The sequence below is a fragment of the Fonsecaea nubica genome (genome assembly GCF_001646965.1).
Source record: "Fonsecaea nubica strain CBS 269.64 chromosome Unknown Scaff24, whole genome shotgun sequence".
NCBI classification, from domain to species: Eukaryota; Fungi; Ascomycota; class Eurotiomycetes; order Chaetothyriales; family Herpotrichiellaceae; genus Fonsecaea; species Fonsecaea nubica.
The window spans coordinates 186,533-208,422 of record NW_019173697.1 but is presented as its reverse complement, the minus strand read 5'-3'; the positions used below and the strand labels follow the sequence as shown (position 1 = coordinate 208,422).

The window sequence follows — 21,890 nt, the reverse complement described above, 5'->3', positions numbered from 1 at the left end:
GGACCTTACTCTTCTCTTCATCCTGTCTACATTTATATTGTCTTCACCTTCTTCACCTTCATCTTCTCAGCAGAAAACTCCTCCTTCACCATCGTATATGGAATCAGCCCAGAAAGAACAAAAGGTTCGACCCACCATTCTCTGGGTGATCGCTGACTGTGCAACGTCAACTAACTACATCCAGGTCCCTGACCTCGGCTAGTCCTCTGCCTCTGTCTCGTCCTTTCCCTCCCACATTCCATCATGGTCAAACATGAGCGGTTTACCAAGAAACCCATCGGTCTTGACGTCTTGACGGTGGTATCCCAAGAAGATTCCCGGGAAGAAACGGCGAGATATTGTACCGAAATCTCTCAATCACTCACTTGGTTGTTACCTCGTGACTCTGCTGATGACCCCTCCCTACACAAAAAGACTCGCGATGTCGTGCGCCGATCATCTTGTCGGAAGACTCATCCACCAGCTGCCTCCCTGGAAATACTCGTGCCACGGGTGGATCCTTCTCCTATGCCTTCCGCTTCTGCCTGGCTTCGTCCCAGATGATATATGATTGTCGATGGCATTAACCTCTTTCTGGTAGGGCTGTCAATACGACAGAACAAACAAGACGTTAGCTATTTTTGGCTCCCGATACCCCGGGTTCACCTCCTATCGCCAAAATGGATAACGCTTTCGCCCTTGTCCTACCCCAATACCAGGGCCAGCAACACCCAAGCGCAGTCCCCCTACTTTCCTTTTTTCCCTCATACAATTATTATTGCGGGTACTCTACCCTCCACTACTCTCTGGCACAGTCACAGCCCCCAATCGACATGTGTTGCAGTCGGGAAGGGCGTGCTCTAGAACGCTGCGAACTTCTGGGAATTTTCCCATTGGATTGACCAGACGCTTTTGCGTCACATTCTCGTGTTTCTAGGGCTTGGACTTTTCTGGCTCCAGGCTGAAACGTTTCGTTGCATGCTGATCCCCTGTTGAGTACCAGGGCCAGGGAATCAACTATTCGACGATTTGTTCATGTTGTCTGCAGTCACTTCACACCAAAACAAAGCATGCCCCTAGTTAGTACTTTGAGAAAGCCCGTGTCTGCCTCGTTGCTTGGCCGACTATACCCGAAGCTGTCTCGGGGCTCCATTCTTACACTCGTTACCGACTTCTCAATATGACCCAATTTTTAACATCGCTCCCTATGCCCAAAAACACTCCAGCAACCCCCAAAATGTCCTGAAACTACCTGCTAACCATATCCACGATCATGACTTTGGATAGCAGTATCTCGACCGACGCTTCCACAGATATCACGTCGATAGCCTCATGGGATCTCTCTCCAGAAGCCACCACTCCGGCGAGTAATGGTTCGCGACGCAACACCCACCAAAAGACTCGTACACTGGCTCCCAATCTGACGCGGCGATCGCACAAGAAGTCCCGCGGAGGCTGCTTTAGTTGTAAGCAAAGGAAGATCAAATGTTCCGAAACAAAACCCGCGTGCGGGAGTTGTTTGATGAAAGGACTCAGTTGCGTCTATCCAACAGAGCCGGCAGTACGCAAGTCTAGCAATTTGCCGCTGATAAGGCGGAATCCCACAACTTCCCCATCTTTTCCAGCTGCCACCTTTTCGATCCTGGACATGCGATTCTTCCATCACTTTCTCACCATCGCGTATCCACACCTGCCAGTTGACAACGACCATGTCTGGGTCAACGACATTCCCCAATTTGCGGAACAGCACGAATACCTGATGCATGCGTTGCTTTCGCTTGGGGCCTCCCACCTCAGTCGCCTCACGTGCGTTGACTATCGACGAGAATCTCTGATTCATCGCGGTCAGGCTATTGCTGGCCTCAATCACGCACTGAGCCAGACGGCGCGTTCTTACGGAGAAGCAGACGCCATGCTCGCCTCTTGCTACGCCCTTACCTTTCAAGCTTCTTACATGAGTGATGGTCTTTCCGATTTCATCACCATGGTCCGAGGATGCGCCCTTACAACCGAGAAAATCAAACAAGAGCACTCGCCTACAGCATTTAACCTGCAACCAGACTGGCACTTCAAATACATGGCGCCACGACTGCAGAACTTGCCACCTGTTGACCCGATCTTGCTACAAGATGCCTACACAGCCCTTGAGGGAATTCGACCCTTTTTGACCGGTGGCACTGAGATAGATTTTCACGAGGCGCTTGTCGATGTAATCACCTCGCTCCAAGCATCGCCGGCATCGGGTTACATACAATTCATCGGCGTGTACGGTGTATGGTATGAATTATGCCACGACGCTTTCAAGACCTTCCTGGACCCAAACAATCTTGTCGCTCAACTTCTTCTTGCCTATTTCGTGGGCGTCCAGTTGTTGATGGTTCCTCTCGCCACACAAGAATGGCCACATCGCGCAGATGTAAGTCGCGTACGCGTGCTGCAGGGCACAGTCGAGTGGGCTCAAGGGATTTTCCAGAAACTTGAAGACTCTGAGTGGGATTCGCACCTTGATTGGCCAAGAAATGTCATTGCCACTGTTGTTGCAGAGATCAATGGTGAAGTGCTCCAATTGCCACCTGTCCTGCAGCTTCATCTGGCCACGCGGGATATCACCCCACAGTCGACGATTCTGACACCCACCTGACGTGGTTCGCGGGAATAGGATGATAGCAGTCATTATGGAGACGAGCAGGTCTGAAAAGCGGGAGAAAGTCAGAATGACAATGACCGCTATAACAAACGTACAGGTCAGTATTCCTTCGGACAGATTATTGTTCAGGCACGAAGCAGTTTACTTACCGTTTGTTTCCGGACAATCCAGGAGGAAGCCTTTTTAGGAAGGATGGGAAATACCCTCTCCAAAGTAATCTCTCCTACTCAAGTACTGTATGCTGCAGGAGGAGGATTTTGTCCAAATGCGAAATCCAGCACCCTCACACCGGAGTCGATTCAGACCCGAACATTCCACGTATAAGTGATTGAAGGTATTCTTTTCCGAGGCGAGAAATTGATATCCTCTTTTCCCTGACTAGCTTTATCCATAAATGTGTAACTTCCACGTGTGTCAAGCGTCTCGAACCAGAGACTGTGGTCAAGTGTCAAGTCGTCCCAATGTTTTGTATGTGTCCGTACTCTTGAATTCCTAGGCCCACACCTCTTTGTAGAATCGATGCCATTCCGTCCATGTGTTTGGTTATTGCTCCATGTTCCCGATCCCCAATTTGTGGACAATACCGATCTTTTCTCCCAGTTTCCAGCTCGAGCAAATCGACAAGCGGGCAAAAGATCGATTGCGACTGAGAGTCTGTCGTATTATCCCCCACTGCCGTGCCCAATCATCCTGTCTATCTCTTGCACACTCCCCATGCTCTTTGCAGAGCATCCGACCTGCCCCCGGACTTTCCTCACACTACACTGCGCTGTTTGTGTTTGCGAATCCGGGCTTCGTCTTGTCCAACCCGACGCGGTGAGTTCCTTTCGATCGTTTCGCGCGACCCCTCCTCCCATGTGTGTTTTCATGCAGGGCATATTCCGTCGTCGTCGTCGTCGTCTGCGGCATGTACTTGACAGGGTGGTAGAGAGCCAGGACCGTGAGGGCGATGAACATGGGCAGCGCCTCGAGGACGTACAGGCACCACTCGTGGGTGAAGGGGTATCCGTCGATGCCCATGCCGAACTCGACGACTCGATAGATGGAGCGGATCTGTGGGATTGAGGGTGTTAGCAGACGCAAGAGCATCGGGGCGACAGCGACAGGTCAGTGAGGGATGGATTTGGCAAAGCGGAAAAGAAAGAAAGAGGACCATGGATAAAATGAGAATGAGAATGAAAAATGGGGAATACTTCTGCTCACCTGGATCCAGAATCCCGCGATCCACACCGCCCACACGACCTTTCTCACACGCGGATCCCATCCTGCTGCGGCTCCTCCGCGGTCCTTGGCTCCTCTGAGACTCACGCGCCTGACAAACCTGCCCAGGACGACGAGGAAGACGGTGAACGTGGCGAGCTGCAGGCTCAGGCCGACGAGCAGCACGTTGGTGCCCACGGTCTTGAGGTCGCCTTCCCAGTTGCCGGAGCTGGCGATGCCGGAGCCGGAGCACTGCGTGAGGAAGCTGACGATGTCCGAGGTGATGAAGAGGCGACCGAGCCAGCCGGGCCGGATGCGGAAGAAGACCTGCTGGTGCTGGCCGTCTTCGGCGGGCAGGCTCGTCCGGATCAGGCGCGTGAGCAGCAGGTACAGCGTGGCGCAGACGAAGATGGGCGAGATGACAATGTACGACGCGCTCACGGCGTACAGCGGGATCGAGTCGAGGTCGTGGATCGACGCGTTCCGCACCGACCAGCCCGCCGTCGAGATGACGCACGCCACGAAGAGCGGGATCGTGTACTTGTGCTTGTACGTGGTGTGGCGCGTCGCCACGAAGTTGATGTACCCGTGCCACAGGGTCAGGAGGAAGTACAGCACCGAGAAGATGACGGCCGCCGCGGTCGAGGGCGAGTAGAAGTACAGGTTCAGGTCGGACGAGTCGTTGTCGTTCTTGGTGTCCGACATCTTTGTCAACGCTGCTTTTTTGGAGAGCGATTGAACAGAGAGGTGTCTTGGTGGGACTGTTGTTTGTGAACAGACGAAGATATCTGGAGGTTCTGTAAGACTCTGTCGCTGTCGCCGGGGTTGTTAAAACAAAGGCCTATACACAAATGTGTGATGAGAGAAACAATGGCTCCAAGTCGAACCGAACTGATGAACAAGAAGAAGTAGCTCGAGCACTCGACGAGGAGGGAACGAGACATCTCGATATATATATACGCCTTTTTTTCGTCCCATCTCATCCCCTCTTCCCTCTCACAGCTCCCAAGAAAACAGACTGAGGAAGGGACAAGAAAATGAGACGAGTGGAGTAACCCGCGCAACACTTCATACACATGGGTATATAGAAGATCTTTGCTTGCGTCGCTTTCTGCACTGAAAGGGGAGCGAAGATGGAGCACACGCCGGACGTATTCGTATCACCGTCAAATCAGCACCGGCGGGACAGGGTTCCTCGGGCCACGGTTCCAGGTCGCAGAGGACACTTGATTGGTGGGGGGAGACGACGATTTCGGTTTGGTCGTTGTGTTTCGAAGACAGGACGGCAATCTGAATACGTTGGACTGGCTGGGACGTGGCCTTCGCTTGGCGGGACAGGTTCCATCCTCGTCGTTGTGGAAATATTCGTGTTTTACTCTGCGATGTATCAAATGAGGCAAGATTCGAATTCGGGACGTCGGATTCTCGAGGACATGGGGTGCGACAAGATGTGACATGAGACTGCTTGCGGGGGTTCCCCACGACGTCGAGAGAGAGTTTTGGCGAGGGAAAGGTTGCTGCCTTGTTGGGCATATCCCCTGAGCGGCAAACCGGGGGCGGCAGAGAAGACCAGGCAGAAACATATCTTTCATCGTTTCCGTCTAGGATGGGATGATTCGTATCTGGGACGAATCAGTTGGTCCCCACCGAGGCGGGCAGGAGACATGGAGGGAGATCACGACAGACGTTCTGTAACTGGGGTCGACCAAGAAAAAGGTGGCACTGCCTGAGCCAAAAGCTTCACGCCCACTACTGTACCTTTTCTTTCGCATTCATGGGAAGAAGGTCCCGAGAGTTTGGGTGGCCGTACTCGGGTTTTCAAGGCCCACTGAAGACCGCAAGCAGCGTGCCTGGCCTGATCGCGGCCCCTTGCATGAGTTTGGCTCGTCATAGGCTTTCCCAAAAGAGCAACTCTCGTATTCTGACAATCTCCACGTTGATGGATCAACGAAAGGTGGCTTTTCCCTGGCTCAGAGAACGCTAACGTCAGAGAACGCTACAACTCAGCCACAAGCGGCACAGCCCGCGGTGGGATGACATTGATGGTAGATGAGGGCAAGCGAGAAGATCAAAAGGACATGCGCGAGAGGGGAGAGAGAGAGAGACAATCCAGGCACCAGGATATTCCCAAGTCGTTCGTTAGGTGAAGCAAAGCGCGTGATCGAAATAACCAATCAACATACAGGACGGTCGCAAGGCTGTTCGTATTCGGATATCACGAGGCTTGGCCCCACTAGCCGGGGCTAGAGCGAGGCTGAAGCGCCTGGAGGGGGTTTACTCTCCACAGCCAGGCCCAGAGCAATGTCATACGCATGTACCCGGTACTTCGAAATGAGCTCATGTACCTCGTACGGAGTGAGAAGAGGAACTAGTTTCCCCCGAACAGGGAAATCGGGGAAGGAAATCCGTGGAAACAACACAGCCCCATACCACTCAGAGAGGACTGACGGCCTGTTCACCGTGAGCATCCATCTAGATTGTGCGGGATGCAGTCAATTGGATCATTGCTCGGGCAGTACGGAGTACATATCACTCTATACTGGATTGTGATTGCAAAATCTTGTCGAACCTAAATGAGCTAATATTGCACAATGAAGATCCTTAAGCCCCAGCTATGCACAGGCAGCAGATCGAATTAAGCGGCAGATCGCTTGGATACGATTCTTCATTTCAAAACATTCCATTCATGTCAACCTTTATTATACATTGGGTCTGGATGTAAAACTGCTATATGCTGAAAGATCCATGGTGCCGCCCTATCGGGGCCATCTAACCGTAAACCAACGCGCGAACCTCAATGCTCTCCCGACCCTTGGCTCTCACGGGGGTTCTCGGGTCCACAAAAGCCGTGTGGGGGACTCTCTGACCAACGCCTTCTTTGTTGTCATAGCACTTCAAGAAAAGCCGCTCGTCATTGTCCATGCCTGACCAGTAGTAGAATTTCTGGTTCGGGTTGTACCTCACCGCCGCCGTCTCGCCCGTCCGATGAGGGTATCTATGCTCGACAGGGATGAGATCGTCATCATCGACAGAATCAGCAGAGGCAAAGCCAAGCGGGTGCGCCTGAACGACGCCGTTGATGGGTCGCCACACGTTGATGATGCGGTATCGACCCTTTAGAAGCTCCTCTGCTTCGTCGGGATTGTGCAACTTCACCCGCCACTCAGTCGATCGCGCCGTCTGATCGACGTGTACTCTTGTAACAGGGGCACGTGGCGCCTCAGGATTCGATCGACGGATGGTGTGGTCAAAGATGGTGACCTTGTGTGCGCCGGGGACATTGTCCAGCAGTAATTTTTCAACCTCGGGATAGTAGACCTGTTTGATGTGTTCATCGTCGAGGAATTCCGTCTCTTCTGATGGGACACCCTTGATAGCTTGAAATGCGTCCTTGTCAAGATTGAATTCGTTTTCTCGGCCGCGGATATCATTCATCTGTACCTCAACCACCGTCTCGCCAAAGTTGCGCTGAGGCTTGCCGTCGGGTTGTTTCTCCACATAGTTATGTGGCTTTGACCCGTCCTCGGGCTCTCGGAAAAAGTTCAGTGTCGTGTTTACTGGACCCCGCGGGACATATGAAGAATCTTGGGCTCCCGAGAGGGTGGTAGACACGGATGTCTGAGTTGTAGTGGCAGACATGTTCTTCAGGCTTTTCAGGACAAGTTCGAGGTGGAAGGTGTGTTGGATGCAGTCAAGGCAAAGGCGACTTTAGCACAGATGGTATTTCCTGCAGATTCAACTGTCACTAGCCGCCATGGGCTGACAGGGTATATATGGACGGCGAGCCGAGCACGCAATGTAGTATATTAGAAATCCGTTGGAGTCACGTCATGGCTGAGCCGAGGGTTCGCCGCTTACCCCATGAACATCTGCCAGACTCACATCCCCGCATTGATCTTCCCAACCAATTAGAGCCTGCCAACCTGCTAAGATCAAAAAGTAATCTAAGTGGCGAGAATGGAGCGAGGAACTGGAATTCTAATCAATGTCGCCCATCATGCGTGTACGCATCGGTATTACCAACAGTAGGACAAAATCAGCAGTCCAGCCGCCGTGTTTGAGCTCTTTTCAACCCTGCAGCTCGGTAGATTCTACAGCTCGCCCTCTTCGCTGCCATAATCGACCTTTTCGGCGTCGTCTAGATCATTGACACCGTTCGAGGACGGTTCTGGTTGTGGTGGCTGTGGAGGCCCCTCATCTGTAGGGTAAATCTGAGGCACCCGAGAAGGAGCCCTTGCGTGCTCGCTACTCTCGGGTTGAGTATACATGCCATTGTCTCGACTTTCTGGTTGGTGTTGTGCCGGAGCTTGTTCTGCATGGCCATTACTGTAGGCTGAAGGTGGCCCGTTTCGATTTGTACCTGCCGATGAATATCTCCTGGAATGGCCTTGGTGTGAAGACTGCCCAGGTGGGACACGGTGTTGGTGAGACGGTGGTGCTCTGCTGGACGAAGCGTTTACAATCTCGTCAATTCTCCTCTGCACATCGTCGCCAGTGCCTCTGGAATCATTGGGTAGATCATCCGCCGCGGTTGCAGAATGACGGTGTGGTATCCTTTGAGGCATGCCTACATTGTCATTTCGCGAATCTCGACGGACTCTCTTGGGAGAAGGTGCTGGTTGATCGTCACCGGCAGGTCTCTGTGATGGCATACTCGATCCCCATTCACCAGAATTTTGGTCTTCGGCGGCATCTCTGTCACGTTTCGCACCTTGACTTCCGCTTTTTGCGCTACCAACGGGGGACAGTTCAGGCTGAGGTGTAGCAGGTTGTCGGGTTCGATCAAACAAGCTGAGATCGTCGTCTTTTGTGTATGCATCTTTTTGACCTTGGCGCGGCAGTGTCGGGTTCTCGTAGACCTCTGCCATCAGATTACAACCCTTTTGAATGTCGTGGAGATTGAGGCCTAGTTGCTCCCACCACGGCCTACCTCTCTCATCGTCGGGGAGACTGATGCCTGCGAACTTGACTCCCATGTATAAGGCACTGCCTGCAATTGCCGAAGGCGTCAATTGGAGGCACATGGTGGTGACAAGGGAGTCATTCAAGAAAGCCCACGATGTGTTTCGTAGTTGTTTGTTTGCCTGAATGTCGTAATACCTGAGGAAGCCCAGCAGGATACGGTAGGGCTGTTCAAGCTGCAGGTCAAAGCACAAGGCCTCCAGTAACAGGTCCTCATTGTGAAGAATGGTGTCTCGCCACTTCCAATACTCTTTGCTTTGTTCGTCCACCACTAGATTCGGCTGCTTTTGCGCAACCCGACAACATGCGACCACCAGTTCCTTCATCTTGCGATAGTTTTCTTCTACCTTCGTGGCCAAGAATATAGCAGTCGCGGCGACTGAGTAGTGATGGAAACCGGGCCTGTTGTTCTGAACCATGGCATGGCGCATGAAGAAACGATGCAGGTAGACCGAGGCCGTCGCCAGTGTCATTTGGGGTAATTTCAACATGATCCCGACCTGCGTGATGAAATTGACGCCTTTCTGTCTGTTTGCCAACTCTTGAGTTACAGACATACCATCCAGTATACTTGGGGTGAGAAGGAGGTCTTCGGCAGTGAACATCCATTGCGACTGGCTCCTCTCTAGGACGAGGTTTCGGGAGAAGGGAGGAGAGTCGTCATGGCGCATTGTATCTTGGAAGGAGGGCATCGTGGGTATTTCGAGGACAGTCGATGAGGTAAGATCGGAGCGCAAGCCTGGTCGACGGAGCCGAAGTCCAGGCAACGGAGCAGCGTCCTGGCTAACGTGGATGGTTCGGATGTGGTTGCAACATCGGGCATGCGGCCAGGGCACAGCTGGATGGTGTTGAGTTGAAGATTGGCAATATGGTATTAAAGTTTTGCGCAAACAGGGGTACGTCCGTACTTGAAATGCTGCTGCTGCTCGGGACTGGCCGATTGAAAAAAGAGAGAAGATGATGGCAAAGCGAGGTAATGAGGTTTGATTTCTTGAGTTTGCTGCCCGTTGGTGTTTACTGCGGGCCATGACAAGGGGCCCTTTGACACGTGAGGGGAGCCGATAAGGCTGGTACAAGATGCAGGCGATGGGTGGCAATTAATGGGGGTGCTTAGCTAACCGACTTCCGCCTAGCACGACTGGGTGACCACCACCCAACCACCAGTACCTGTCTGTAGAAGCGATGGCAGGTAGACCGAGCCGACTATGGCCGAATCTGACGTCATGACTATCCTCTGCGTTGGTGCCACCGTCCCACCCTTTCGTACGCTTGCCTCGACCCACCTCCAATATCTCTCAACGTCCATGGTTTGTGCTGAGCTTGGAAGGACACTATACAAACTCCATTTTGGGAGTAATGTCGCCGACACCTAGCCCAGCTCCTCCAAACACAGGGCACTAACTACGTCCCGAACAAACTCCTACAAGGCTCAAGTTTCCTATCATACTAGGGGTCTCTCTCTTCTCAATTTCCAATAACGAGGGAGTCTTCCAATAATATATCTCAACTAACCGTTCTGTAGGAAATTTTCCCTTCATTGAGCAAGGGGCGTTCCGAAGTTGGACAGAATCGGTGCTCTGCCTCCCACCCAACAAATCACATCCTCGGCCCCGAGGTCTCGTCTGAAGAACACTGCTGGAGTTCGGTGAATTTCGATCCCGGACTGAAGAGTAGAAGCATTGCCTCTCGGAAGCTTGGAATACTCCGCACACGAGGAAGATAGCGACCACGTCTAGGAGGGTCATGGAAAAGTATACCCGGATATGCTAAGGTGTAGCACAGTATGGCCGAGGCCAAGCGACATGAGTTGCAATCGACTGTGAATGGGCCGGTCGACTCGATCTACAGACCCTCCATTTGCGAGAATATGTGCTGCTAACGCCTTCCCGAAGTGGAGTGGGATATTTACCGAATCTCAGCACGCATAATTCCCGACAAGTAGCCAGGAGTGTCGCATGAAGAGAAGATGCGGCTCGGTCACTTAGTCATAGCGATGTCACCAGTGTAGGAGGTAAGAGGATGAGGATTTTGCGGAGGTAATATTGGGTACACCCTCGTTCCATCTCGTATACTCGGTTCAGTCCATGGCTATTGGTGGACAGCACCAGAAAGTAGCGGGCGGCTTCAGTAAGCAGTCTGCACAAACTTGTTTTGGCTAAGCAACACAAGGGCGTGGTTAACATCGGATCCAAGCCGCCCCAGCTAGTTACGCAGATGCGCCGGCACTGCACCCCAGTAGGTAGGTCGGTACATAACAGTGGTAGCAGCGCTTTCTGGGTGCATCGATCGCATGTAGTTCGGCAATTTGGATAGCCGTCAAATGCTTGTTTATGCTTTAGCTAGTGGTCAACAGCAGCATTTAGTGATCAAACCGGGATGGGATAGTGCACATACAGACCGACTCTCACTGTCACAAAGTGAACAAGTCTTTCTATCAGCTTCTCATGAGTTGCGTCCTGTAAAACACTCTTGGTGGCACGAAGATTATCGGTTTGCCTTGCCTTTCCTCCGACTCGCACGACGGAGCATCGCTCTAACTGTTGTCCGAGAGCGGAGCAAGCAGATACTCGTAGATATGCAGGGATGTCGTCCGTATGCCTGCCGTACGGACGACAGGTACAAAGATCGACCCGACCGAAGGGCTAGTGAACTTTTAGTGAACCCACCAGCCCTGCCAAGGGGTTCGCAGGCATCCCCCGAGGGCACCTACATAGGGAGCTACAGGGACCTTTGACTAAGCCTGGTGGCCCCCCGTTTAGTTAAGCGAGTCAATTAGTTAATGACTCGTTAGAAGAGTTTAGTCCGCTTGCAGCAATAATCTCGACGCAGCTGACATTTCTCACTCTTCTAGCCGTTCCACGCTTCCCTTCACCCTTGTTTTCTAGGTGTCTAGTTGATTCCCAGGCTCAAAGGGCCTAGACTATGCCTTGCTGGGTTGAACCAGATTCTAGCGCTTCCATCAATCCCCTGGAGCCATTACGCCATTGACAAACACATCCATCACCGATTTTCTCTCCTTCATCCGTACACTGACAACTCACTCGCACTCCATACCACTCGTACCATCACGAACTCAACCGCCTGCTTTCCGTATCCTGCGCTATCTTCGATTGCTCCTCTCTGTGCCTTGATACCATTACCTCATCGCACCTCGCACTGTTCTAGAGATGCTGGCTCTTCTACTGGTGCCTCAGCCGATCGGGATGGATGTTCGCAATGCGCCATATCCTCTACTTCCGGTCATTGCCCTTCACGCCTTAACGTCTCGCTTGCAACCGCTCTGCCCTGCTATACGGCCCCGGGCTATGTCTGCTCAGGTGAATACCGGGGCCAGGTGAGCCCACTTGCGACTGGTTCGGTCGGCACGAGGCAAGGCCGTGGATGAGATTTAGGTTCTAAGTCCTCCAGAAAGAATCATCATGCAAGTTCAAATACTCTCTGCAGGTGGCAATTCGCCATCTCGAGCGCCTCCTACCTGAAGGACCATTGTGCCTTGTGGGTTTCTCGCGACCAGAGCTCTCTTTTACCCGCCCTTTATCCCCTGTGAAACTAACGTGATATACAAACACCTTGCCCTCCCCCGAAGGCAAACCCAGACTTGCCCTCGCCGTGCATTAACCCTGCATATTGAAGATCCCGTGTACGAAGGGAAGACAGCAGCAGAACACAGTCGGTCGTCACTCGGATGCCTTTTGGCACATCCCATACCCTAAGGCAAGTACCTGCATCAAACCCGGCACACTTATAAGGAACCAAGAATCTTGAGTCAAAGGACACAAAGGCTGCATCACGTCTCCAATAAACTAAAACAGCTTCCTCCACGCGAGTCCCTTGCCGAAGCGCCGCGGCGTCCTCCATTCCTCTGGGGGTCCCCCATACCAATAACGTCTACTGCCGATGTATCAGCAGCGACCTAAACTCAATCAGGAGAAAGCCACGAGTACCCTGCCCCAAACCCAGCTCCGGCGGTTTCTGGGACACAAACATATGCATTGTTCCCTGAACTGACGCCATAGCCCTGTGGCGGTCGTCAACTCTGATTGCGCGCTCGCTTTTTGTCGAGTCTTTGCGTACGGGGATCGGCCCCGTCAGCAAGGTCTGTGAGATCAGCCTCGCCTTTTACCTAATCTGAAGACGACCTCACTGTCAACACTACAAATCTGCTGCCCTACTCGGAAATTAAGTTGGCCAGCAACGTGTCATGCCACCAAAAGCAAAACGATCGAAATCTCCCGGCTCTCAGTTTCTGTTCGTCAATGAGGATGCCTCGACCGTGACCCGGACCACCAAAGACGCTGAATTGGATAGAACAAAGCAAAGCCATGTACAGCGTCAAAATTTCGCTCGCAAACGCCGTCTGCGAGAACAATCAGAAGCTGCCCCGCAAACAGCCAGCAGCCAGAGTTCACTGTCCTCCAGTCCTGCGGTGGCTGGTCCGTCGTCGTCTACAACCCAGGATGCGCCTTCTCAAGGGGCAAGCTACTTCGACATTATACAGAACATCGACCTTGAAGACCCTTTGTTCCAATCGACGAGCCCTCAAGCCATAGCACATACACCCCTCGACCCTCAACTTTCCGCACTGTTCTCAGACCCTTTCACTTCCACGCCTGCGTCGCCTCCTATTCCTTCACAACATACCAATGTTTTTGGCTCCTCTCACCCTTATCGTCCTGGTCAATACTTTGATACTTCCTCCTCGAGCTACAATCTCCCGCCACCGACCAGAAGCGTTGCCGGTGTTGTCAGTCCATCGATCCCGCTAGGAGGAGTTGCTAGCCCACCCACAAACGCTCATCGCGCCTTGGAACAATGGGCGCCGCCTTTAATCAAGCATTACAACACGATTATACTACCAGAGAAGTTCTGGAAAGACACCCAAAAGGTATCTATGGGTCAATTCCGCCATGCGCCCTCGATCCACGCAGACATGCAGGCTTGCATGACAGAACCCGCACATATGTATGCATTTCTTGCCTCTGCTGCAGCTCAGATGGTTGCTCGAGAAGGTAGACTGCTGTTACCGAACGTCTCTGAAGAAGATAATCAACGCATTCCCGTGTTTTTCAAGACCAGAGCGGTACACGCCCTACAGACCAAACTTGCCACTGGACAATTGGATCATCACACGGCGGTGGACCTCCATCGGCTCTACGCTGCAGGGATACACTCGGACAACTACGAGGCAGCCGAACCGCATTTCCAAGCCCTACTCTCCATGGTTGATGCTCTTGGAGGCCTGAGCACCTTTGATGATTATCAGCTGGAGAGGATATTCATGCTGGACTGCATTGCAGCGCTGAAGCGGCTCGGTGTTCCACGTCTTGTTGTCACTCTGGATCCTGGCCCTTTACCGGAGGAGTTGTTGCTACGTATCGAATCTCAAAGCCAGCTGCCCTTTCAACCAGGGTCACTGCTCGAGATCCTGGTGGATACCTTCAGTGAATGTCAGATCTTGGCCGACAGTTTTGCTGACCTGATTCAAGTCTTGAAAATGTCGGCCTTCTTGGCTGCTTCACCTCACTATGTCCACGAGTACTACAAGTGGTTCAATTGGCGGACTCTGATCATTGTGCACAGACTTCTATCGATGCCCCTCCATTGCGACCTGGACGACAAGGCTGACAGCGTGAGGATTGCCACAGCCTACTGTGCTGTTCTTCTGCGCTCCCCAACCATGGGCCGGCGAGCGGCATGTACTTCGGTCAACTCCCTGCGTGCTAAGCTAGAAAGCACCGATCTTGGGCTGCTGTGGCAGCCCCGCACTGATTGTCTCCTCTGGGTAGCCGTGTTCGGAGGCGTCTGTTGCACCGGTGGAGAAGACTTGGAGTGGTTCGTGCACCTCGCAAGGACTGCGGCGACCGAAATAGGAGTTGGCAATGTGAGGGAGTTGGAAGACTTGCTGGTGGCATACCTCTATGATCCCTATTCCCAGCGGGAATTGGTGCTCCGATTCGCCGGTCGGATTTGGCCCAGACGAGATCCATAAACTGCGTTGATAGCGCATGACCTCGAAATATCAGCAATCATCCTCTTACCCGCCAGTGATGCCCATGATCAAGACGAAGACAGCAGCCTCCTAGCGCCGAATACCCGTCAAGACTCGCCGAGACAGTACTCAAGTATAGAATCAAAGTGGAATTGTCCCACTTGTTGTTTAGGGGCTGTCTTTTCCCTCTTCATCCACGACTTCGTTCTTGGACCGGACAGAGTCCGAGGGGCAGAACCCCTTGGATTAAGACTCCAGGCTAGCCTTGCGCCTAAGGTTCAATGCAGGCGAGGCTTGATGAGATTACGTTTCTGTTCGGGAGATGCCGCGACTTTCAATGAGCTTGCTTACATGATTTATGAATTGTTGTGGACTAGCACAGAATCTGGAGGGCACAGGTCAGCATCTCTGGGGAAAGAGCAGGGGACTGGTCTCGCCAATCAGTGTTCGTGCTGATTAGCGTGAAGATCACCCCTTGACGGCGCACAGAGCTCGAGACATGATACCGACCAAGAACCGTGCGAAGTGGTGGGACATGCCCCCTGGAATGCGACAACGGGCTGACACTATGCAGCAAGTTGCTCTGGAGAACACCAATTGCAAAGAATTGGGCATTGATAGGACTTTACAGCTGACAACCGAGATCAATGGTCTAGGCTCCATTTTGTTTTGTGCTTTTTGCGCCTTGCAATGCGGGTGCTGAGGGGCTGAAGGCCGGGGAAACTTGTAAAGCTCAAGGTGATGTGAGCCGCATGAATTACGCGTCAACGAAAAGGATACCTGGGTACCTACTGGGTAGTATTCGTAGGACTGTATTAGTATAACGAGGGCCCATACAAGGCTCGGTACAGGGAACATAGTAAATAAGAGTCGATGCTCGTTTCGAGTGGTATTTGGCTGCAGCAAAGTATGCCCCGTCTTCGCACCCGTTTAAGAAGGACCCCCACCTGGTGAGCCGCCGACCAGCCGCTTTACTTAGGTGCTTACCTACTCGTGAGTAACTCGTAGCGCATACTCGGTACAATAGGTACTCCGTACCTTGGTATCCACGCACCCGCCTAGCACCCCGGTAAGATGATAATTAAGCTTATACGAAGTCGGCTTAGCTCCAGCCTGAGATCAATGCTTAGCCCAAAGCCTAATAATATGGCTGTTTTCGCCCCCCGCGCGGCCATCCCACTCACCCACCCCTCCATCTCTGCCTGCCTCCTGGGCCATACAAGAACATACCGGCCAAGTTGGAGATGTCCGTGCAGCACCGCCCCGGCATCTCGTTCGGTAGGCTACCTTTTCTCAAGACTGTCCTCACTGTCTTCCTCCCTGAACACCTTAGCTTCACCTTCACCATGTCCAACAATGTGGGCCTTGTCGAGCTGGACAGCGGTATGCCTGGCGTTTATGGTCAGCAAAGAGAGATCTCGAATATGAGTCCTGTGTTTCTATCTTACTTGGTCAGGTGATGGTCGACACTGGGAATGAAGAAAGTGCAGATCAATGCCGCCCCTGTTGTTGGGTTAGCGTTCCCGACTCGGTGTCCTGGGGAGAAATCATTACCTGTGAACACGATCGTGATCAAGTACACGAGAGAGAAAGCGTCGGCATAGACCGCTTGAGAGGCATGGGTGGCAGCCTCTATCACTTCAGGGGTCGCTCCTACGACGGCATCAAGCGCGGCCGGTTTGCCGGAGACGAAGGCAGCTGTAATCATCGTTAGTCTTGTCATCTGAATTGTACGCGCGGGAGGACAGCACTGACCGATGAAGCCTGCCGCCGAGTCTGCAGGCAGCCCCGCATCCACCACAGCGGCGACCAAAGCTGGCGTCAGTGACTCTCTGACTTTGTTTCCAACCACTGATGTGCAAATCGCGAGACCAATGGAACCCCCCGCGCTTATAAGCGTGCCACGTATTCTGCATGGCGGATTAGCGAATGGTTCGATCCAACAGGAGCGGGGACAACGTCTTACCCGGTCGCGGCACCAAGGCGGGTATCGCCAGCCCCGAACTGCACGAACAGCGTTGCGATTGTGCTACTGCCGGCTATGGCAAATTTCGCAATGAGGCAGAGAACAATAGCTCTCGCCAGCGAATCCCTGGTGATCGATGCCATTGCAGCAGTAAAGGCGCATTGGAAAGCCGCGTAGACGATCAATTGATATTTGGTGTATTTGATGATGCCAAAGAGCGAGCCGGACACGATGATTCCCGCTGTGATCATATCAGCACCGGGGAGCGAGGAGTTTGTTCGGCTCGGAAAAGAAGACATACTAGTTCCACCGCCATTCATGCAGAAACTTAACCAGCCAGCCCGGCCCGGTTCGGTTGTGAACAAGCGTTGAACCTCTGCTCGCCTGTTAGCCGGCACACAAGTTTGTGGTATGGTATATGAAGTACTCACGCTGAGGCCAGAAGACTTGAAAGCTCACCAGCTATTATGAGACCTTGTTAGTCGACTTTGAGCAACACCTCGCTTGGGCTTGTTTCGGGAGACACCGCCGACTTACCACAACCCCGTTACAGAATAAACAAACAAGGGGCAAAACGACCGTTCTGAACCTGGTCATCAGCTCAGGGGGGAAGAGTTTGTCGATCTTGGGGTTGCTGTATCTTTCCCAGGGTGGCACAGCCACAATAAGCGTCACGCCTAGAATTTCGCGTCAGATATATATCAACAACATCTGGAGAAAGTGAAGACTATACCGCCGATCAATAGTGGTGCAAGGACCTTTGCGCTGATCCATAGAGTGGGATTGCCACCCCAACGAACTCCCAGGAGAAAAGCGATCAAACCTCCACCAAAGATGACCACACAGACATAGTCAAGTTCTCGGATTTGTTGCTTTCGAGATTTGCCGTCCGGGTGAAGACCAACCCAGCCAGGAGGCCAGTAGAAGCAGACGAGGGTGAGAAAGGAAAGACCATTTGCCAGGCAGCCGAAGTAGAAGGTGTACCGCCAGGTCAAGGTCTTGACAATATTGAAACCTGATCAACGACTTAGCGAAAAAAGGGTGTCCTTCCTCTTTCTCGTAGAAAGGAATCAACGAACCGATGACTGCGCCGAACATGGAGCCTGGCAAGGCCGCAAGGTTCATGGCCGCAAGAACCGTGCCGCGATGTTTTCTTGGGACAATGTCAAAGGCCGCTGCATAGGCAATCTGCTGAGTCGAAGCGCCAACACCCTGTATCATGTCACTGCGTGTTAGCTGAGTACGTCGAAAGAAACAGCTTCCCCCTCAGGGTCACAATCGGAGGTGAGAACTGTACCATCAGTGTTGTACCAGCAATGACAGTGCTGATTGTGTTTGCACTGTATAATCTTGTCAGAAATTCCTTCTTTTCCATGCTGCGTAGTTTCTTATCCCGTGCGACAGGGGGAAAAAAAAGGGACTGGGCTACGTACCGTCCCGCAACCAAGGTTCCTAGCATTTGGTCTTAGCATTTTTCCCCCAACTACATAAAGGAAAGGATCCAGATGGAGAGGAAGGGAAAGGTTTGTATAAACGTACCAACAAAGCCAAGTACACTGCCGGCGATGAGAAAGTACTGGCGTCCAAAGATGTCCGTGAACCTCCCGGCAATGGATTGTAGGATGGCGTTTGACAGGGACCATGTTGTACTAATCCAGGTGAAATCGGGCGAGGGGCCAATATCGTTGTTGATGGTCAGGAGAACTGCCGATGGGACAACGAATGAGAAGAGGGCCGCTTCGTAGGTGAGCGCGAGAGCCTACCATAGATGATAGCCCGCCAGTCAGCAGGGATCCTGGTTGAGTTGGGGGTGGAGCAGTTCATACCAGCAGTGCCAGGTAGACACGGGGACCTATCTTCACGTTGGCCTCGTCAGGCGCCGCCAACTCGCGGTCGGCATGGCCATCACTCAAATCAGCCTTTGTTTCATCGTGGACGACGTCCGTTGTTGGAGTTTTCGCCTGGTCTTCAACAGCCATTGTGATGGTGGTGAAGTATTACAGAGGTGGACTGGGTATTCCATTGTGGGCAAAGCGAAAAAGAGGTGATGCCCTTTATATCTTTCATCCATCGACCTAGCCTGCCGCGCCCGGTGAGACTATCCAGAGGCTACTAGAGTATCTAACAAAGCCATCTCGTCTGCTGAATGGTCCCCCCCTTCACCCCCGGAAATATTTGCCAAGCCCCCGCCAAGTCGCCGCCAAGGTTTTCCGCTGGCGCGGTTCCCCGTGGGGCAGACGAAACCCAGGTGTCCAATACCGGAAGTCAGAGCTTCCTCGGCCAATACGAACTATTGCATTAACGACTCGAACCCAGAATCCTCGGGACTCGGAAGATCATCCATGCGGTCATGAGCAGTGTTTCGAGATCTGCGTTTGTTGCCCACGAGGCTTTCTTAGATTGTTCTTTTTTTTGGGGGGGTTCTCAGCCCATGGATCCCCGAGAGCGAAAGCAAGTCATCCCTAACCACCCCATGTCTCGCCAAATCTCGAGAGAGTAGGGCACCAATTCCCGAATCCTTGTCCCTCGCCAAAACTGCGAGAGGCAAACCAGCATCATCACGATTCGAGCCTAGGAGGCCCGAATAAACATGGATGAGTAGGATGGGAAGTACCACGGGTCATGTGGACCCCCCTTTCCTCCCCTCCTTGCCCCTCCTTCGAACGAAAATACGACGGGACACGGAGAATTGCTTTGACTTGGTCCTTTGGTTTTTCTGGCTTCTTCTCGCGAGTCTGTCGAAATCTGGCTGACCCTGGGGCCTGGGGCCATGTTCTCATCAAGGGCTTTGACCGCCCATGATCGAGCCAGGTCGACCGGAAGGGTGAAAAGGTTGGGGGAGGCGTTCTTTCTCGTACTTCTTGCAACGTGATCTTGGACGGAACCTGCACTGATCCCGAGATTAGACGAGTTCCTTCCCCCCAGAAGGCGCTAGGACTTGCCTCCAGGTCGAACGGGACAGATACTCGAGCTCGCTTGACCCAATTCCATTGTAACAACCAACCCACACAATCTATCGATATACATATGTATCTGCGCTCGAGATGATACCCGATTCTCCTGAAGCTCACGAGATCTTGCAGCACTACGATCTCGAGCATACTGAAGCCTGGTAGTTACCTACGGCAGGCACATCAAGGTCAAGTCACCTGGGTGGTTTGTTCCAGGCCAAGCACTCATTCCACGTACATAGCCCAAAGTGCTTGAAGCAAGGCTCGGTTATCCTCCAGGTATTTGAGACTCGACTTGCGGGGGGAATACGAGGTGGGCGTTCCAATGGGACAACGAGATTCTAACCGAGCTGGAGCGCCAAACCCGTTAGCGCAGCGTCGCCGTCGACAAGCGGACGACGACAAAACAACAGCAGCCAAAACGGCGATGTCTCGTTTTTACTGGGTTTCCCGAAGAAAACGCAAAAAAACTCAATCCAAGGGGAAAAAAAAAAAGTATACCCTACAGTAGTTATTTTGTCCGGGTAGAGGGCGAAGTTACACTCCCAAGGCTATGATTGATTGTTCGATTGAGCCCCGGCATAATATACTTCACTGCAACGGGTTGCCCACGACCTCGGGATCGGGGCGTCAACCGCAAGCAAGAGAGGGGAATGGATGGATGACTTTGTTCTCCTACTGATGCTGTGGTGTTTGATGTTCTGGATCTGTTCCCTCGACCAGCCGCCGTGGTGGGCAGAGCGTAGAACCCGTCAAAGGAGCAGGCAAATACAATGACACCGGGAATCAAATTGCCTCTCTGTCGATAGTATGATAGTATTTACGTGGAAGGCTACAACCTGCAAGAGGCTCTCGTGTTGTACGAGTGATATCTCTCGAAACCGGCCCTCCCCCTCCTCCGCCCTCCCCGCCTTTGCGACGAGCCCACCGAACTACTCGGTTGCAGCGCTTGTCGGCAAAAGTCCCTCGGGACTATTTCTTACCACTGACTCTTGGGGCGTGTCTTGTTCTCGACGCCCTTCAGATCAAAGACTTCAACAGGGACACTGCGTTGTTGTTACGTGATGCCAAAGGGGTAGGGTTGTGCTTGGTCAAGTTCTCTAGCAAGTGCATCCATTCCGAAGCAGACTTGTTCCCAAAAAGTGGTTTGTATGTCGACTAAGTATTTGGCTGTACAATGGCCTCGGGGTTTTTGGTAGGTATGTATCAAGTACAGGTTCTATGAGCCTGGCGAATCTCTCCCTTGGGTCTTTCTGTACAAGAACCACAAAGTCGCGCCCCCAGCCTGGCTATCCCTAGACATTTTCATGGGCGAGACGCACACCGTTTTAGATTGCCATGCACCGTGGCGGACTTGAAACTAGTGCAGGGGACCACGAGGCCACGATACGATACGATACGAAACGGAGAATGCTTGGATACGATGTTTCGAACGACGTTGGTAGTATTGCCTGGTCTGGTCTGGCCTGGCCGGGTCATTAGTCATGAGTCACGAGACTAGGCTGGCTGGCAATGACTACCCTTTGTGTGCCTGTCTTCTCTTCTCTACTCCATCCCCGACCAACCCCGTCTTTCGGGGAAAGGGGCGAACCCTCGAAGAAACGGTCCCATCCGACAGCCGGTCCTGGGACGGAATTCAAGGGCTGCATGACTAGCTTGCGACGGAGATGCTGAGGAGGAGCTGAAGTCGTTCTCCCGGCGTCTTTGGAGATATCTCCCTCGAGGGGGGGGAGGGGGGGTGGCACCGCTATCAAGGATCTTCTATCTACACTTCGTTCCGAGATTTCAAGCGTGCCATTGATATTGACTCGTGCGGCAGCTGAGAGGCTGGTGAGCATCCAGGATTTATTCAACAGGAATCTCGAAGCTCTGGGTCGGGCGTGGAGCGTGGAGCATGGAGCGTGGTGATCATAAGATATATTCTAGATATATCTAGCCCATGTACGCACTGTATCTTCTGTATGTACCCCGAGGTGTGCCGCTCTTCTCTTTTCTTTGTGTGTTACTCTTCCCCTTTTCGTTCTTTGTGATGTATCCTCTGCTGCGCCGGTGCCATGCCAAACCAAACCATATACCCAACGCAACGCAATGCAATGCAAGACGACGCGGTGCAAATTGCCACCATGTTCCCCGACAACTTTTTGAAATCCTCAAATCACCTCTTCGTCAAACAAGACAAAAACTCTCGTGGGGACT

General features: G+C 52.6%; 6 protein-coding genes across 6 annotated transcripts; 2 read left to right on the top strand and 4 right to left on the bottom strand.

Annotated features, from left to right (window-relative positions):
* Positions 1 to 1,252: 1,252 nt before the first annotated feature.
* On the top strand, positions 1,253 to 2,620 carry AYO20_04573 (hypothetical protein; the record flags this gene model as incomplete). Its single annotated transcript, XM_022642869.1, has 1 exon — positions 1,253 to 2,620. One exon carries the CDS (start codon positions 1,253 to 1,255, stop codon positions 2,618 to 2,620), a length of 1,368 nt encoding a protein of 455 aa, XP_022501171.1.
* A 765-nt stretch (positions 2,621 to 3,385) lies between these two features.
* On the bottom strand, positions 3,386 to 4,531 carry AYO20_04572 (hypothetical protein; the record flags this gene model as incomplete). Its single annotated transcript, XM_022642868.1, has 2 exons — positions 3,386 to 3,679; positions 3,830 to 4,531. 2 exons carry the CDS (start codon positions 4,529 to 4,531, stop codon positions 3,386 to 3,388), a joined length of 996 nt encoding a protein of 331 aa, XP_022501170.1.
* Positions 4,532 to 6,595: 2,064 nt separating this feature from the next.
* AYO20_04571 (hypothetical protein) lies at positions 6,596 to 7,465 on the bottom strand (the record flags this gene model as incomplete). The annotated part of the gene is made up of 1 exon (XM_022642867.1): positions 6,596 to 7,465. The coding sequence occupies one exon, from the start codon at positions 7,463 to 7,465 to the stop codon at positions 6,596 to 6,598; it is 870 nt and encodes a 289-aa protein (XP_022501169.1).
* Positions 7,466 to 7,917: 452 nt separating this feature from the next.
* Positions 7,918 to 9,480, bottom strand: AYO20_04570 (hypothetical protein; the record flags this gene model as incomplete). Its single annotated transcript, XM_022642866.1, has 1 exon — positions 7,918 to 9,480. One exon carries the CDS (start codon positions 9,478 to 9,480, stop codon positions 7,918 to 7,920), a length of 1,563 nt encoding a protein of 520 aa, XP_022501168.1.
* A 3,509-nt stretch (positions 9,481 to 12,989) lies between these two features.
* AYO20_04569 (hypothetical protein) lies at positions 12,990 to 14,777 on the top strand (the record flags this gene model as incomplete). The annotated part of the gene is made up of 1 exon (XM_022642865.1): positions 12,990 to 14,777. One exon carries the CDS (start codon positions 12,990 to 12,992, stop codon positions 14,775 to 14,777), a length of 1,788 nt encoding a protein of 595 aa, XP_022501167.1.
* Positions 14,778 to 16,060: 1,283 nt separating this feature from the next.
* Positions 16,061 to 18,722, bottom strand: AYO20_04568 (hypothetical protein; the record flags this gene model as incomplete). The annotated part of the gene is made up of 14 exons (XM_022642864.1): positions 16,061 to 16,166; positions 16,226 to 16,280; positions 16,332 to 16,475; positions 16,533 to 16,687; positions 16,744 to 16,984; positions 17,045 to 17,119; positions 17,175 to 17,205; positions 17,281 to 17,420; positions 17,477 to 17,758; positions 17,823 to 17,955; positions 18,020 to 18,083; positions 18,177 to 18,195; positions 18,283 to 18,502; positions 18,570 to 18,722. The coding sequence occupies 14 exons, from the start codon at positions 18,720 to 18,722 to the stop codon at positions 16,061 to 16,063; spliced, it is 1,818 nt and encodes a 605-aa protein (XP_022501166.1).
* Between the last annotated feature and the right edge of the window lie 3,168 nt (positions 18,723 to 21,890).